This window comes from Leucoraja erinacea, chromosome 5 (genome assembly GCF_028641065.1).
Source record: "Leucoraja erinacea ecotype New England chromosome 5, Leri_hhj_1, whole genome shotgun sequence".
Lineage (NCBI taxonomy): Eukaryota > Metazoa > Chordata > Chondrichthyes > Rajiformes > Rajidae > Leucoraja > Leucoraja erinaceus.
In genome coordinates this window covers 35,442,488-35,460,009 of record NC_073381.1, presented here as the reverse complement: position 1 = coordinate 35,460,009, position 17,522 = coordinate 35,442,488, and the positions used below count along the sequence as shown (strand labels likewise).

The 17,522-nt window shown below is 40.8% G+C and overlaps 1 protein-coding gene across 5 annotated transcripts in view; it reads right to left on the bottom strand.

The window, feature by feature from the left end:
• pla2g7 (phospholipase A2, group VII (platelet-activating factor acetylhydrolase, plasma)) overlaps positions 1-17,522 on the bottom strand; it is a 110,640-nt gene that overhangs the window by 15,831 nt on the left and 77,287 nt on the right. For all 5 annotated transcript variants that reach the window (XM_055635354.1, XM_055635356.1, XM_055635352.1 and 2 more), the window contains 4 exons: positions 15,127-15,304; positions 11,921-12,034; positions 5,413-5,504; positions 468-638 (listed from right to left, as the gene is read on the bottom strand). In XM_055635354.1, the coding sequence (XP_055491329.1) occupies positions 468-638; positions 5,413-5,504; positions 11,921-12,034; positions 15,127-15,304 (555 nt within the window). The remainder of the gene's footprint in view (positions 1-467; positions 639-5,412; positions 5,505-11,920; positions 12,035-15,126; positions 15,305-17,522) is intronic.

Sequence of the window (17,522 nt, the reverse complement as noted above, 5' to 3'; positions counted from 1 at the left end):
TTTTGCATACAAAATTTGAGAAGAGAAAGGCATCACTTGTATGACTCTAGATACCAAGGACTCAGTTATGCTTTTTATTTGATTGGATTCTTTTTTATATTCTTTGATTGATATGTTTGGTAAATTCAAAAGCAGGAAATATAAGAATTCAGAGCATTTGAGCAAATATAGAGAAGAAAATTAGAATATTGAAAGAAAATGTATATTAACAAGCTGTTTCACAGTTCAATCAAATGTCCTCCCGTTGACATCTTCACCATATTTTGTTTTGCAAGTTATTGTTAAGAAAGCCTATTGTAAAAAACAGATAAAGATGTTTCGTTCGATGATTTGACTATATTATTCTATTATTTTAACCTTCCATGTGTTCTATAAACAATTGGAAATATTCTTAACTTAGCAGACACAGTAAAACTGGATAATATAACTCAATGACATAATTTGCCTTCACTTGCACAGTTACTCACATTATTGTTATCATCTTTCGTTGTATTGTGGTTGAATCAAGTTGTTTAATTTTCAGAATATTTGGAAGCCACTGGAATTTTTCTGAGTTGATGAATAATATTGGCTTCTGTATCCTTGTATGTATGTCATCTTCCAGTGGGAACATCCATGCATCTAATGCCACTCCACAGCTGTGTGCATAGAAAAATATATGCAGTGCAATTCATTTAATAAATACAGCAGACATGTACATGTTTGGGAGTTACTTAATAAACACAATTTATTAACAGAATGAAGGACATAAAATGGTGGAGTAACTCAGCAGGTCAGCACTGCAGGAAACTGCAGAGAATAATGGATATAGCCCAGTTCATCACGCAAACTAGGTTTCCCCTCCTCTTCTTCACTGCACCCCCCCCCCCCCCCCCAACCCCTTACCAAATATGATACACTCTGATCGATCATCCCATAAGATAGCATGTTTTCCCCATCTACCAACCTCTCGTCGTGGATCTTGCAATTTGTTTAATCTGCATTTTCTCTGTAACTGAAATGCTCTATCACTGTTCTGCACTCTTGTATTCTTCTCTTTGCAATATGTCAAACTTACATATTGCTTGATTGTACTCATGTATACTATGATTGGACTGGGTAGCGCACAACACATTTTTTCATTATATTTCAGTACATGCGAAAATAAACCAGTACCAATAGAAGTAGAGCTGTCAAAAACAAAGTAGTTTACTTTGAATCTGATGAAAATGATAAGGCCTTGACTGGAGTTCTGTTTACAGTTTTGGCTTTAGAAAGGATATGGAGGTGTAAAAATGATTTACTAGATTGGATTCAGGGATTAGAGATATCAGTTCCAACGTTTAAGAAGGAACAGCAGATGCTGGAACAATTGAAGGTAGACAAAATTGCTGGAGAAACTCAGTGGGTGAGTCAGCATCTATGGAGCGAAGGAATGGGTGACGCTTCGGGTCGAGACCCTTCTTCAGACCCTTCTCAGTTCCAAGGTTAGTTTGAAGCAGCTGTTATGGGTGCAAATTGGTGTAAGAAAATGTGGTAGACATATGCAAGATCTCAACAGGTATTAACAGGGTAACTAGAGAGAAGTTGTTCCCATTAGTGGATGTTCAAGGGCCAGGGACAGAGATGAATAATGAAGAACTAAAAATATTCAGGAGAATATGAGACAATATTCATCTTATGTTGACAGTAGTTATGATCCAGAACTCACTCACTGTTAGAGTGGTTAAAACATTCTAGCAGGGCAAATTGTAAGACACTTAAAGGGTTTGAAGAAATAATTTTCAGGCCTATGCATAAATAGCTGATCCATACTTTGACAGCCTTTCCGCACATCCGCGACCCAAGCAATCTTGATGTCATCTGCAAACGTACTAACAACCCATTTGTGTTTATGTCCAAAAGGACACAAAGTGTCAGAGAAACTCAGCAAGTCAGGCAGCATCTATATGAACATGCAGAGGTGACATTTCCTGCAGAGTCCATTCTTCAGACTGACTGCAGAAGATAGCTGGAAAAGGAGAGAGGCAGGACAAGGCGTGGTAGGTAATAGGTGGACACAGGCAAGGGATGGTTTTGATAGGCAGATGGTTGGAACAAATGCTAGAGATAGGAACATTAGGTGTGAGACAGGTTTGAAGTTGCAGATTGTGAGGAAAGAAGCAGGTGGGGTGGAGGGGAGAAATGTGTGAGTCCAGGTGAGGTACAGCATGGGGGGGGTGAGCGAACATTGAATTTGAGAATTCAGCATTCATACCATTAGGTTGTGAATTACACAAGCGGAATTTAAGGTGTTCTTCCAGTTTGCATATGACCTAACTCTGGCAACAGGTGGCCCAGGACATAAAGGTCAGCGTGAGAATGGGGAGTTAAAATGGTTAGCAAACAGGAGGAGATCCAGTAGGCCCTAGCAGACCGGGCGCAAGTGTTTAGCGAAACCAGCACCGTCTACGCCAATGTACAAGAGGCCAATTTATTATCATAATTTAGAGATATTTGAAGAGCAGTTGATGAGCTGGATCTGTACCGCAAAGGACCAAGTGGAGCAAGGGGTACAATCAGGTGAATGGTTTCCTCCTGTGTTGATAGTATCATTGACACTATGGTTTACACCACTTTTCCTCTCCTTCCTTTTTACTTCCTCATCTTGGTCCCATCACAATAACTGTCTCAGTTGCTCATACAGGGACCAGAGAAGGATCAGTGAGCCTACAATGCATTCAGAAATTATTCAGACCTCTTCACTTATTCATTTTTTTTAAATCATTAATCTACACACAATTTACACAAGAAGCGAAAATAGGTGCTTAGAAATTTTTGCAAAGTAATTAAAGCGAAATAACTGAAATACCACTTTACATAAGTATTCAGACCCTTTGCTATGACACTCAACATTGAGCTTGGGTTCATCCCGTTTCCATTGATTATCCTTGCGATGTTGGAGACAACCAGTGGTAAATTAAATTGATTGGACATGATTTGGAAAGGCACACACCTGTCTATATAAGGTCCACAGTTGACAGTGCATGTTAGTACAAAAACCAAGCCATGAAGATGAAGGAATTGTCCATAGACCTCCGAGACAGAATTGTGTCGAGACACAGACCTGGGGAAGGATATAAAACAATTTCTGCAGTATTGCAGGTCCCGAAGAGCACAGTGGCCTCCGTCATTCTTAAATGGAAGAACTTTGGAACCACCAGGACTCTTCATAGAGCTGGCCGCCCGGCCAAACTGAGCAATCGTTGGAGAAGGGCATTGGTCGGGGAGGTGACCACGAACCCGATGGTCACTCTGACAGAGCTCCAGAGTTCCTCTGTGGAGATGGGAGAACCTTCCAGAAGGACAACTATATCTGCAGCACTCCACCAAACAGGCCTTTATGGTAGAGTGGCCAGACAGAAGCCACGCCTGGAGGGAGACCGCTTTTCAGGGCTCCTGCAACGGCGACTCCTCCCGCTCGAGTTGCGGGGTCGAAGAGCTCCTGGAGCGGGGCCTAACATCACCGCCCCGCGCGGCTTGGCCGCGGGACTCTGCGAGCGCACGCCGGGGGCTCTAACACCAAGACCCGGTGTGCGATCTCGCACCACCCGGCGTGGCTTTAATGGCCGCGGGACAATCGCCATCGCCAGCCGGGGGCTTAGACTTTGACTCTGACATCGGGGGGGGGGGGGGGGGGGGGGGGAAGAGTGCAGTGGAGAGATAAGTTTTTTTTTGGCCTTCCATCACAGCAATGTGATGGATGTTTATGTAAAATGTAAATTATGTTGTGTCTGGGGTCTATTTGTTTGTAATGTATGGCTGCAGAAACGGCATTTTGTTTGGACCTCAAGGGGTCCAAATGACAATTAAATTGACTCTTGACTCTCTTGACTCTTGACGCCTCAGTAAAAGGCACATGACAGCCCACTTTAATTTTGCCAAAAGATATGAGAAACACGATTCTCTGGTCCGATGAAACCAAGATTGAACTCTTTGGCCTGAATGCCAAGCGTCACGTCTGGAGGAAATCAGGCACTGCTCATCACCTGGCCAATTCCATAACTACGGTGAAGCATGGTGGTGGCAGCATCATGCTGAGGGGATGTTTTTCTGTGGCAGGAACTGGGAGACTAGACAGGATCGAGGGAAAGATGAACGGAGCAAAGTACGGAGAGATCCTTGATGAAAACCTGCTCCAGAGCGTTCTGAACCTCAGACTGGGGCGGAGGTTCAACTTCCAACAGGACAACAACCCTAAGCACACAGCCAAGACAACGCAGGAGTGGCTTTGTGACAAGTCTGTGAATGTCCTTGCGTGGCCCAGCCAGGGCACAGACTTGAACCCGATTGAACATCTCTGGAGGGACCTGAAAATACCTGTGCATCAACGCTCCCCATCCAACCTGACAGAGCTTGAGAGGATCTGCAGAAAAGAATGGGAGAAATTTCCCAAATACAGGTGTGCCTAGCTTGTAGCGTCATACCCAAGAAGACTTGAGGCTGTAATCGCTGCCAAAGGTGCCTCAACAAAGTACTGACTAAAGGGTCTGAATACTTATGTAAATGTGTTATTTCAGTGATTTATTTTTAATTATTTTGCAAAAATTTCTAAACTCCTGTTTTCGTTTTTTTATTATGGAGTATTGTGTGTAGATTGATGATAAAAAAATAATTTAATCCATTTTAAAATAAGGTTGTAACGTAACAAAATGTGGAAAAAGTGAAGGGGTCTGAATATTTTCTGAATGCACTGTATAAAGAGATGGGATTCACCATTTTGAGTAAATGTAAAAAACATTGAAATATTAAACAATTTTCTGAGAGTTATTGTTTACACACACTTCCATCATTTAGCCTTTGGGGAAGTTTCTTGACAGTCATTGAACTAAAACATTAATTCAATTTCCTTCCCACTACAGATGTTACATGACCTTTGTGTTCCATTATTTTTTATACATTCTAGTAGTTCAACATCTGCAAGATGTGTTTTGTTTTAAAGATTACGCATAAAAAGTAGAGCCTTTAGTGGACGTGATGATTTCACTGTCATGTACACTGTTTATAAGTATGAAATAAATATTATGTAGCTCCAATCAAAATACAATTTATATAAAGATTAGACTGAATGTAATATTAGGAATATGATGGAAAGAAATCGCCACAGGTGGGAAATCAGATGAACCAAGTTTTGCTTTTAAACTGAACACATCACATGCATCATGAAGTCATTCTTGCTTACATCGACCAACTGCTGTGTCCTCCATTTACTAAACCAAATAAATTTACAAATCTAGAAACAAAATTATAGATCAGGAATTGGGCAAATTTATTTCATTCGGATTAGAGATTTTATAAAACACAGCCATAAAATGCTGTCTATTAACCAAGAACTACTGATCATTTCCCACAAATAATTTCACAGTGTACAGACCTAGATTTATCAAGACTTACCTAAATCGATGCTCTTTGCTAAGTGAATCAAGAACTGTGGCACCACCAAATGAATGGCCCATAATAGCTACTTTACACAGATCAAGACAATCCTACAAAAAAAAATGGTCACTTTTAAAAACTGAAGAGTTTTTTGTATTTTCCTTTAAAATAACCAGTTACATTTTTGGATTTGATAGTTTATAATCTATGGTCAATACATTGACTTCAATGCAGTTCCCCAACTGTCTTAAGAGATCTGATATTTTCACAGAACATGACAAAATATCTAGCCAACTGAAATTATTTGTCTATATTGTTTTAAATGCAACCTGTAGAATCAATCTATCTTTGTGATATCTCAGAACCTGACAAATCCCTGCAGTTCAAGAATTTCTTGGTTCAATAGACAATAGGTGCAGGGGTAGGTCATTCGGCCCTTCGAACCAGCACCTTCAAGAAGTTCATCAATATTTTACCCAGCCCAACAGCGTGCTTGAACAAAATGTATTCTGCTTAAACTTTGCTTACCATTAATAATTTTTTTTTTACTAAGCTCTGGACATCTGTTTGATATTCACTGCCAGATCTTGTTAAATTATAAACCACGTAAATTGAATAGTAAGCCAATCACTGGCCCATTCATATGAAGCCCGAGATACTTAAGATAACTGGGTATTTATTTTAATAAATGTATATTTTTGATATTTCATGGCATAAGTTTATAGGCCAAGTATTCACATACAAGGAATTTGCCTTGGTGCTCCGCCCACAAGTAACATGACATACAGTGACAGTTACGAATGACTCAGAAAACACTAAACATTAATAATAATAAAACATTAATGATAAAACACCATTGATCAAGCATGTGAACCAACAAAATACCAGATCAAAGGGAGGTTACAGATTTTTGGCTGTTGAGTAGAGCAACTACTCGTGGATAAAAAAGTTATTTTTATGTCTGGCTGTGGCAGCTTTGACAGTCCGGAGTCGCCTTCCAGAGGGAAGTGATTCAAAGAGTTTGTGGCTAGGGTGAGAGGGGTCAGAGATGATCTTGCCCTTGCAGTGTACAGTTCATCAATGGAGGGAAGGTTACAGCCAATAACCTTCTCTGCTGATCGGACGATTCGCTGCAGCCTCCAGGTGTCATGCTTGGTGGCTGAGCCAAACCATGATGGAGAAGGTGAGAACAGATTCTATGATGGCCATGTAGAATTGGACCATCATTGCCTGTGGTAGATTGTGCTTCCTCAGCTGCCGTAGGAAGTAAATCCTCTGTTGGGTCTTTTTGACTGTGGAGTCGATGGTAGCCCACCTCCACTGCCCTCTGAGGCAGAGAATTCCACAGACTCACCACTCTGAGAAAAAGTGTTTTCTCGTCTCCGTTCTAAATGGCTTACTCCTTATTCTTAAACTTTGGCCCCTGGTTCTGGACTCCCCCAACATCGGGAACATGTTTCCTGCCTCTAACGTGTCCAAACCCTTAACAATCTTATATGTTTCAATGAGATACCCTCTCATCCTTCTAAACTCCAGAGTGTACGCCCAGCTGCTCCATTCTCTCAGCATATGACAGTCCCGCCATCCCGGGAATTAACCTTGTAAACCTATGCTGCACTCCCTCAATAGCAAGAATGTCCTTCCTCAAATTAGGGGACCAAAGCTGGTCAATGGTAGATGCAATTTCACTGGCTCTCCACTCTGCACTGGACCACTTGGACAACAAAAACATCTATATCAGGCTGTTGTTTATAGACTACAACTCGGCGTTTAATAACATCATCCCTTCCAAGCTGGTTACCAAGCTCACGGAACTGGGCCTGCACATCCCTCTGCAATTGGATCCTCGACTTCTTCATCCACAGACCACAGTCTGTTCGAATTGAAGGAACCACTTCATCTTCAGTAACAATTAGTATGGGAGCACCTCAAGGCTGTGTGCTCAGCCCCCTGCTTTACTCATTCTATAACCATGACTGCGTAGCCAGTCATAGTGCGAACTCCACCATCAAGTACGCCGATGACACCACTGTGGTTGGACGAATCACAAATCTGGACGAGTCAGAGTATAGAAGTGAGATCGACCGACTGACCAAATGGTGCCAGCACAACAACCTGGCTCTAAACATCAGTAAGACCAAAGAATTGATTGTGGACTTTAGTAGGGGAAGGATGAGAACCCACAATCCTGTTTATATCAACGGGCCGATGGTGGAGAGGGTCAATAACTTCAAATTCCTGGGCGTGCATATATCAGAAGATCTTTCCTGGACCCAGCACCCCGATGCAATTGTAAAGAAGGCACATCAGCGACTCTACTTCCTGAGAAGATTACAGAGATTCGGCATGTTGTAGAGGATTTTCCTAAACCTCTACAGGTGAACGAGGCATTCTGACTCGTTGCATCATGGCCTGGTTCGGCAACTTGAACGTCCAGGAGCGAAAAAGACTACAAAAAGTTGTGACCACTGCCCAGTCCATCGCCGACTTTGACCTCCCCACCGTCGAAGGGATCTATCATAGTCACTGCCTCAAATCATCAAGGATCCACACCATCCTGGCCACACACTTATCTCACCACTGCCATCAGGAAGAAGGTACAGGAGCCTGAAGACTGTAACATCCTGGTTCAGGAACAGCTGCTTCCCCACAGCCATCAGGCTATTAAACACAACGAATAAGCTATGAGCACTGAACTGCAAAAGACTATATTATTATTTGTTACTTGCACTATATTTGTTATTTATTGAACTTTTTGTTTTTTCCCCCCATTATATACAATGTTTACATATTCACACATTCTGTTGTGCTGCAGCAAGTAAGAATTTCATTGTCCCATCCGGGACATCTTTATAATTAAAATCAAAACTTGACCACTTCCTCTTTGCACTGCATATTGATTTTAGAAAAAACGCTACCACTTACAGCTGTGGTTTTTGGCCAACTTACTCAGAGTCCCCCACCGCCGGCCAAGAGGATTTTTCCCATTGATGAAAAATAAAAGACTTATTAATGTTTAAAAATGTTGAGATTCTCTCTCCTGTCAATCACCCCATGGAGGCCACGCCCCTTCCAGTGGGAGGGGGAGGGACTATAAAACTCAGAAGTGTGGACTGCCTCAGTCTCTGCAAGATGGGGGAGCGAGAGGTTACAACTCTCTGTCTGAGCTGTGACTAACACTGAACAATTGTCTACTAAACTGCGAGTGGTTTTACTGACCTGTGAGTACCCGTACTGTAGTTTGAAAATGCAAAAGTGGTTTGGTTTGAAAATGCAAAAGTAGTGTTGCCTTTGCCTTATTGGAAAGTGATGTTGCCTTTACCTTATTGGAGAGTGGTGTTGCCTTTGCCTTATTGGAAAGTGGTGTTGCCTTCTATATAATTAAAAGTCTAATCTTGACCACTTCCTGTTTGCACTGTATATTGATTTTAGAAAAAACGCTACCACGTATGGCTGTGATTTTTGGCCATCTTACTCAAAGTCCCCCTCCACTCATCAGCTGCAGAGGATTTTTCCCATCGATGAAAAATAAAAGAGTTATTGGTGTTTAAAAAATGTTGAGATTCCCTCTCATGTCAATCATGCCATGAAGGTCATGCCCCTTCCGGTGGGAGGGGGGAGGGACTATACAACCCGGAAGTGTGGGCGTGGCTCGGTTCTCTGCAAGATGGGGAGGGGGGGGGGAAGAGGTCACAACTCTCTGGAAAGAGCCCTGGTTTTCAAGGGAAATTGGACATCTTGTTCGGAAAAAGAGGGAGATCTACAATAATTATAGGCAGCATGAAGTAAATGAGGTGCTTGAGGAGTATAAGGAATGTAAAAAGAATCTTAAGAAAGAAATTAGAAAAGCTAAAAGAAGATATGAGGTTGCTTTGGCAAGTAAGGTGAAAGTAAATCCAAAGGGTTTCTACAGCTATATTAATAGCAAAAGGATAACGAGGGATAAAATTGGTCCATTGGCGAGACAGAGTGGACAGCTATCTGCAGAGCCAAAAGAGATGGGGGAGATATTGAACAATTTTTTTTCTTCGGTATTCACCAAGGAGAAGGATATTGAATTATGTGAGGTAAGGGAAACTAGTAGAGTAGCTATGGATACTATGAGGTTCAAAGTAAACGAAGTACTGACACTTTTGAAAAATATAAAAGTGGATAAGTCTCCAGGTCCTGACAGGATATTCCCTAGGACATTGAGGGAAGTTAGTGTAGAAATAGCCTGGGCTATGACAGAAATATTTCAAATGTCATTAGAAACGGGAATAGTCCCCGAGGATTGGCGTACTGCGCATGTTGTTCCATTGTTTAAAAAGGGTTCTAAGAGTAAACCTAGCAATTATAGACCTGTTAGTTTGACTTCAGTGGTGGGCAAATTAATGGAAAAAGATACTTAGAGATAATATATATAAGCATCTAGATAAACAGGGTCTGATTAGGAACAGTCAACATGGATTTGTGCCTGGAAGGTCATGTTTGAGTAATCTTCTTGAATTTTTTGAAGAGGTTACTAGGGAAATTGATGAGGGTAAATCAGTGGATGTTGTGTATATGGACTTCAGTAAGGCCTTTGACAAGGTTCCTCATGGAAGGTTGGTTAAGAAGGTTCACTGTTGGGTATAAATGCAGGAATAGCAAGATGGATTCAACAGTGGCTGAATGGGAGAAGCCAGAGGGTAATGGTGGATGGCTGTTTATTGGGTTGGAGGCAGGTGACTAGTGGGGTGCCTCAGGGATCTGTGTTGGGTCCTTTGTTGTTTGTCATGTACATCTGGATGAAGGTGTGGTAAATTGGATAGGGGGTGTTGTGGATAATGAAGAGGATTTCCAAAGTCTACAGAGTGATTTAGGCCATTTGGAAAAATGGGCTGAAAGATGGCAGATGGAGTTTAATGCTGATAAATGTGAGGTGCTACACCTTGGCAGGACAAATCAAAATAGGACGTACATGGTAAATGGTAGGGAATTGAAGAATATAGTTGAACAGAGGGATCTGGGTATAACCGTGCATAGTTCCTTGAAGGTGGAATCTCATATAGATAGGGTGGTAAAGAAAGCTTTTGGTATGCTAGCCTTTATAAATCAGAGCATTGAGTATAGAAGCTGGGATGTAATGTTAAAATTGTACAAGGCATTGGTGAGACCAAATCTGGAGTATGGTGTACAATTTTGGTCACCCAATTATAGGAAGGATGTCAACAAAATAGAGAGAGTACAGAGGAGATTTACTAGAATGTTGCCTGGGTTTCAACAACTAAGTTACAGAGATAGGTTGAATAAGTTAGGTCTTTATTCTCTGTAGCGCAGAAGGTTAAGGGGGGACCTGATAGAGGTCTTTAAAATTATGAGAGGGATAGATAGAGTTGATGTGGACAAGCTTTTCCCTTTGAGAATAGGGAAGATTCAAACAAGAGGACATGACTTCAGAATTAAGGGACAGAAGTTTAGGGGTAATATGAGGGGGGAACTTCTTTACTCAGAGAGTGGTAGCGGTGTGGAATGAGCTTCCAGTAGAAGTGGTGGAGGCAGGTTCATTGGTATCATTTAAAAATAAATTGGATAGGCATATGGATGAGATGGGAATGGAGGGTTATGGTATGAGTGCAGGCAGGTGGAACTAAGGGGGAAAAAAAAATGTTCGTCACTGACTTGTAGGGCCGAGATGGCCTGTTTCCGTGCTGTAATTGTTATATGGTTAACTCTCTGTCTTTGGTGGCCTTGCACCCTGTTTGAAATGGTAGGAAACTGCACTTGAGTTTGGTGGCCTTGCAGCCTGCTTGAAGTGGTAGGAATCTGCACTTGAGTTTGGTGGCCTTGCATCCTGCTTGAAGTGGAATTTCAAGGAATAGCCGTGAGTCAACTGCCAGCCCACTAGCCGTGAGTGAGTGAGCTGCCAGCACACCAGGCTTGAGTGACTGAGCCGCCAGCCCAAGAATCCATTCGGCCCACAATGTCCATACTAACCCTCTGGAAACCAGTCCCTTCAGCCCACAACACCCATACTAGCGCTCCAGAAAGCCCCCCCCCCCCCCCCCTCCCCACTGGCCATCAATATTGACAATTGGTGCAGAGGTGGAATATTGCATTGCGGGACTAGCCCTCCCGCGTGAAGCTGGGACCCAACGGGTCCCACTTAGTCTAGTATGACAATAAAACACTCTTGACTGTTGATGTGTAATTAAGAATTGGTCACACTGGTGTGGACTACAATCACATACAGGCCAATTTAGGAAGGACAACTTCCTAAAGATTCAGAGGTTATGGGAAGAAGGCAGGGAAATGGGGTTAGGATGGAGATAGATCAGCCATGGTTGAATGGCGGAGTAGACTAGATGGGCCAAATAGCCTAATTATACTCCTATTCCTTATGAACTATTTCCTGCAGTAAAGTGCAGAAGTTATTCAAGACTAATCTTCCCCTCATCACAATTTGAAGATTAAACCCCTCCCCCTGATTTCAAGCAGTTCTTGAAGAGGTTTCCTTGAACTTAAAATAATTATTCTCTATATCAAGACAAAACCATGGCCATACCTTCATTTTGGAGAAATCAAAGTCTAATGGGAATACATTCTGCACCATTATTCCCTTGTTTATATCAGTAAGCAGATTTAAGGCCCTGGTACATTCTTCTCCTCGCTGATGTACCTGCAAATCAAGTTAAAAATAAGAAGCTATTTTTAAGTTGTTACAGAACATTAAACAATGTTAGCAAGTGAAGTAGGAAAACCTGATCAAATACAGTCAATGATAACCCTATTCCATGCTATTATTGACGGAATTAAATTATGGACTTGGGGAGAGACAAAATTAATGAGGGACACCTCCAGGTTTGAACTTAAGTAGTTATCCTAGAATTATGATGTCTAGGCCCTCAATGACCTGATAATACCAGCGAGTTTTTGGCACAGCTCACAAAGGCTAAAAAGATTAGAAAAATAACAGTGGTAAGCCTTTATTATTTATCAAATGAACATAAAGAGATGGAGTAATTCAGCAAGTCAGGTGGCATCTCTGGAAAACATGGATTGGTTATGTTTCAGGTCAAGACCTACTTCGGACTGCTTGGAGGGTGGGGTAGAAAACATAAAGCGGGGAGAGGCAGGACAAAGTGTGGCAGGTAATAGGTGGATGCAAACGAGGGAGTGTTTTAAATAGGTGATGGTTAGAACAAAGGCCAAAGGTAAAAGCAGACGGTGTGAAACAGGGTTGAAGAGTTGTGAATTGTGATGGTAGAGGGTGGAAAGTAGCAGGAGGGCAGGGGGAAGAAGAGAAATAGTTGAGAGTCCAGGTGGGGCACAGAAGACAAGAGGGAGAGCAGGGTGAAGAAAATGAAACTGGGCTAGAATGGGGGGGGAGAATCAGTAAGGAAATGGATAGAGGAGTTAAAATGGTTAGCAACCAGTAAGTCTTGATGGACTGAGCACAAGTATTCAGCGAAACAGTTGCCGAATGTACAGTTGGATTGGCCGATGTACAGGAGGCCACATTGGAACATGGAATGCAGTAGATGAGGTTAGAGGAGGTGCACATGACCCTCTGTTCACTTGGAAGGCTGCTGGGTTCCCCAGATGGATGCAAGGATTTTTTTGTCCTTTTGTTCCTTGTTTCTACATTTATTATTTATCAATCCTGCTCAGTGTCTTAAAATGATGGGTCTAATTAAGGTCATTAATTAGGATCCAGAAAATAACATTCTAAGGCTCCAGGCAAATTTGAGAATTCTAAATTGAATATGCCACTTTTCTCTTTTTATAAGTCTGTTGAGATTTGCAATGTGAAATTCCTTTTTTAGAGGAACAATTGTGATAAGATCTTCTGTTCATAGCATGCCATTTGATGTCCATTGCACAAAAAAATGCAATCAGGGACAGAAATGTATACTTTGCAGATTTACAACATGCACATGCTCCAATTCCCAAGGTTAGCTTTGGCAGTTAAGGACATTAGATCCAAATTTCATGACGAGTTCATTGGTTATAAGCAGAATAACTGGCAAACAGCATGTTCATGGTTTTAGAATGAGAATTTGCAACTTATTGCAAAGCTGCTTGCATCTAACACAAACCAAAGCCATTGATATCTGGGAGAATTGCCAACAGGTGTGCTACATCACCAAGGTTATGAAAATGGTCACTGATTAGCAAATGAAATTAGCCTCCAGTTTCTGAGCTGCTGTTTTAGTACACTGGTTTCAGTTTAGTTTTCCTTTATCATGTATAAATAAAACAAGATGAGTCGACACTCCTATGGGATTTTTCTTCACTTGGCTAACACCACACATGCCCCTCCTCTGCGTCCACCCACACAATGCACGCACAAATTCTGCAACTTCCCTTTAATCAATAGCATTGTGTTTTATCTCCACAGTAGCAAGTTTTCTGCAAATCTCCAAGATAACTGTCATTGATAAGATATGAAACTAACATTGAAAATAATGAGAAAATGGCACATAGCATGTGGGCCTGTATCCACTTTTTAACACTTGAAATGTGGGACAGATTGCTGAAGTGTTCTCATTGCTTCTCCAAGCAAAAGCCAAAGCAATAGGCTTTAAGACGACAAAACATAATCTCTGCATTTTGAAAACATAAGGATTATTAATGTCAGGTTTTCCTGATCATTTACTTATTGTTTCCCTTCAAAGGAAATGAAGGAGACAAATGTCAAGATGTATCTATTCTTCTTTCACCTTCTGGATTTATGTTGAATATTCCAACTAAAGGTGCTTGCATAATTAGCTTTCATATTTCAGTAAAACACTGCTGAAAGGTTTGACCTTGGCTTCACTCCAAGGGACTGGACCCAGATAACAGTTAATTTCCTGGTGACTCTACATGTTGAAATACTCATTCTGTTAGTATTTAAATTAAATTATTTACTTTCTCATGTTACTATGCTGGTTTATTGCTCTGTGACAAACTTAAACTTAAAACAAGGTGGAAATTTTCTCGGAACATATTCGGGATTAATTGTTAATTGAAGACTAAAGTATGGTTTTAAAGGACATAAAAAAACAAGAAGTGATTATGGAAATAGTTACCAGGTAACTTAATCTAAAAATAGTACATGATGTCTCGGCATCAAACAGCCTATAAAGTGTTAATCCATTTGTTTTATTACGGATAATTCTGCTGCATAATGCATTTTCATAATGTGAATCGTATATAACATGTCTGAAGAATTTAGGAACAGTTTTATTCTACACCGGTATTTAATTTCAAATTAACAAGGTGAAAAGTAACTCGTCTTGGAAACAACAGTGGCGACAATTTGGGCTATCGTAGGTTGTCATAGGTTGTCGCCAGGTTACGTAGGTTGTCACCAGGTGACGGAGGTTGTCGCCGTTGCTGACTTTGGTGAATTCCATTGTCCTAGTCGCTGGTAGTCGCCTAAAAATCGCCTAAGTGGGACAGGCCCATAACTTACAACTTCCAGTCTTTTTAGCAGTAACAAAAAATAATTTGTAACTATTAAAAACTCTTTTTTTAATCTTGAGAGAAATAACTATGTGATTGCAACTATCTGAAACCCTCTAGCATTAAATCCCATTTCCCCCACTAACACAATTGTTTTGATAATGGATTTTGCTGTAACAAAGTTTCTTAGCAACACAATTATTGCACTATAGCAGAACTACCTGTACCTATTTTGCGTTAGATCTCGTGTTTCCTTCTCAGCAGCAACATAAAAAATCTATTTGATTTTAAAAGTAAGGACTAACTTAAAAGTTACTTTACCTGGCGATTTCGGAATAGGAATTCGTCTTCCCCCTGTTTGTGCGGCTTATAGTAAAGCCACTTCTCCTCCAACTGATCCAACGTCAACGTTGAACTGGTGGGTACGCTTAGTTGCTCTCCTTCAGAGTTTGTTCTGGTTTTCTCTTCAAAGTAGTAGGTTGCTGATGCTGATCTATCCCTGAAATAGAAAAAAAACAAAGCTTTTGCTGAAACAGCAGCTACAATAAAACTCAAATTGACTTTTTTGATATTCTAAATGTCCATTCTTCTTGAAAACTTAATTGAAACATGAAATGCCATTAAATCAAGTTAATCCTTGACAATACATAAGAAAAACAGTAATGCACCCAGTCACAAATAGATAACGTCTGCACAAACTGATTAGAATCCTCACTTGCATACTAATTCCAAAGAAAACAAATATATTACTGTAATTCTTGCCCAGATTTACTGCAGATATTTAATTTACTAACACTGGCTGCAGTACAAATGTAACCTCTCAATAACAATATAAAATACAATCAAAGTCACACAGAACAAATCAATTTCCACAAGAAGACACAAAGTGCTGTAGTAACTCAGCGGTTCTTGCAGTATTTCTGGAGAACATGGATAGGTGACATTTCGAGTCAGGACCCTTCTTCAGACAAGAGTCACGAGTTAAAAGTGTTTTATTATCATACAGTGCCCTCCATAATGTTTGGGACAAAGACCCATCATTTATTTATTTGCCTCTGTACTCCACAATTTGAGATTTGTAACAGAAAAAAACCACATGTGATTAAGGTGCACATTGTCAGATTTTAATAAAGGTCATTTTTATACATTTTGATTTCACCATGTAGAAATTACAGCTGTGTTAATACATAGTTTGGGATACATGGCTTCACAGGTGTTTGTAATTGCTCAGGTGTGTTTAAATGCCTCCTTAATGCAGGTATAAGAGAGCTCTCAGCATCAAGTCTTTCCTCCAGTATTTCCATCACATTTGGAAACTTTTATTGCTGTATATCAACATGATAAAAGGACCAAAGCTGTGCAAATGAAAGTCAAAGAAGCCATTATGAGACTGGGAAACAAGAATACAACAAGAAATCAGCCAAACTTTAGGCTGACCAAAATCAACTGTTTGTAACATCATTAAGAAGAGAGAGAGTACTGGTGAGCTTACTAATCGCAAAGGGACTGACAGGCCAAGGAAGATCTCCACAGCTCATGACATGAATTCTCTCTATAATAAATAAAAATCCCCAAACACCTGTCCGACAGATCAGAAACACACTTCAGGAGCCAGATGTGGATTTGTCAATTACCACTGTCCGCAGAAGACTTCATGAACAGAAATACAGAGGCTACACTGCAAGATGCAAACCACTGGTTAGCCGCATAAATAGGATGGCTAAGTTACATCGGCAAGAAGTACTTAAAAGAGCAACCACTGTTCTGCAAAAAGGTCTTGTGGACATATGAGACCAAGATTAACTTATATCGGAGTGATGGCAAGAGCAAAGTATGGAGGAGAGAAGGAACTACCCAAGATCCAAAACGTACCACCTCATCTGTGAAACACGGTGGTGGGGATGTTAGGGCCTGGGCATGAAGGGTTGCTGAAGGTACTGGCTCACTTATCTTCATTGATGATGCAACTACTGATGGTAGACAATAGGTGCAGGAGTAGGCCATGTGGCCCTTCAGCATGGCTGATCATCCACAATCAGTACCCCATTCCTGCCTTCTCCCCATATCCCCTGGTGCTGATGGTAGTAGCATAATAAATTCTGAAGTGGATAGACACATCCTATCTGATCAAGTTCAAATAAATGCTTCAAACTCATTGGCCAGCGGTTCATTCTACAGTAAGACAATGATCCCAAACATACTGCTAAAGCAACAAAGGAGTTTTTCAAAGCTAAAAAATGTTCAATTCTTGAGTGTCCAAGTCAATCACCCGATCTGAACCCCATTGAGCATGCCTTTTATATGCTGCAGAGAAAACTGAAGGGGACTAGCCCCCAAACAAGCATTAGCTAAAGATGGCTGCAATACAGGCCTGACAGAGCATAACCGCAGATGATGATGATGATGTCCAACTGGTGATGTCCATGAATCGCAGACTTCAAGTAGTCATTGCATGCAAAGGATATGCAACAAAATACTAAACATAACTAATTTCATTTACGTGACATTGCTGTTTCCCAAACATTATGGTGCCCTGAAATGGGGGGACTATGTATAAACACAGCTGTAATTTCTACATGGTGAAACCAAAATGTATAAAAATTACCTTTATCTGACAATGTGTACTTTAATTACATGTGCTTTTTTTCTATTACAAATCTCAAATTGTGGAGTACAGAGGCAGATAAATAAATGATGGATCTTTGTCCCAAACATTA